The sequence below is a fragment of the Penaeus monodon genome, chromosome 32 (assembly GCF_015228065.2).
Source record: "Penaeus monodon isolate SGIC_2016 chromosome 32, NSTDA_Pmon_1, whole genome shotgun sequence".
Lineage (NCBI taxonomy): Eukaryota > Metazoa > Arthropoda > Malacostraca > Decapoda > Penaeidae > Penaeus > Penaeus monodon.
This window is the reverse complement of record NC_051417.1, coordinates 31,142,881-31,143,242: the sequence shown is the minus strand read 5'-3', so window position 1 is coordinate 31,143,242 and position 362 is coordinate 31,142,881. Positions and strand designations below refer to the sequence as shown.

The 362-nt window shown below is 38.4% G+C and overlaps 1 protein-coding gene across 1 annotated transcript in view; it reads left to right on the top strand.

Moving 5' to 3' along the window:
- LOC119593317 overlaps positions 1–356 on the top strand; it is a 4,374-nt gene extending 4,018 nt beyond the window's left edge. Inside the window, exon 3 of the mRNA XM_037942244.1 lies at positions 147–356. Coding sequence (XP_037798172.1) covers positions 147–231 — 85 coding nt within the window. The 3' untranslated portion in view covers positions 232–356. The remainder of the gene's footprint in view (positions 1–146) is intronic.
- The last annotated feature ends 6 nt before the right edge of the window (positions 357–362 follow it).

Genomic DNA, 362 nt, shown 5'->3' with positions numbered 1-362 from the left:
ATAAATAAACTGTAGAAATAAGAAGAGAACAAACCGAATGAATAACACCATAAAAAAATCACCTCTCTCGCACATGCCTATTGAGCAACCACCAGACCCGCAGCAAAAGTAATTAAATCTCCTTTCTTTTCATATAAACCTTTCAGTGGGTATTCCAACTACGGGCCAGACCATACCTACACCGTCCACCGATCTATCGACAACGCAGCCAAGAAGTATAAGGATTTGTAATCTCCTCGTTGATGTGGATTAATGAATGGGGATTTCTACTTCAGTAAGATGATTCTTTAATAATGAAGGAGATTTTGCCCGTGACATTTTTTGTTCCAATTGTGAAGGAGATATGGGGATGAAAAAAGACA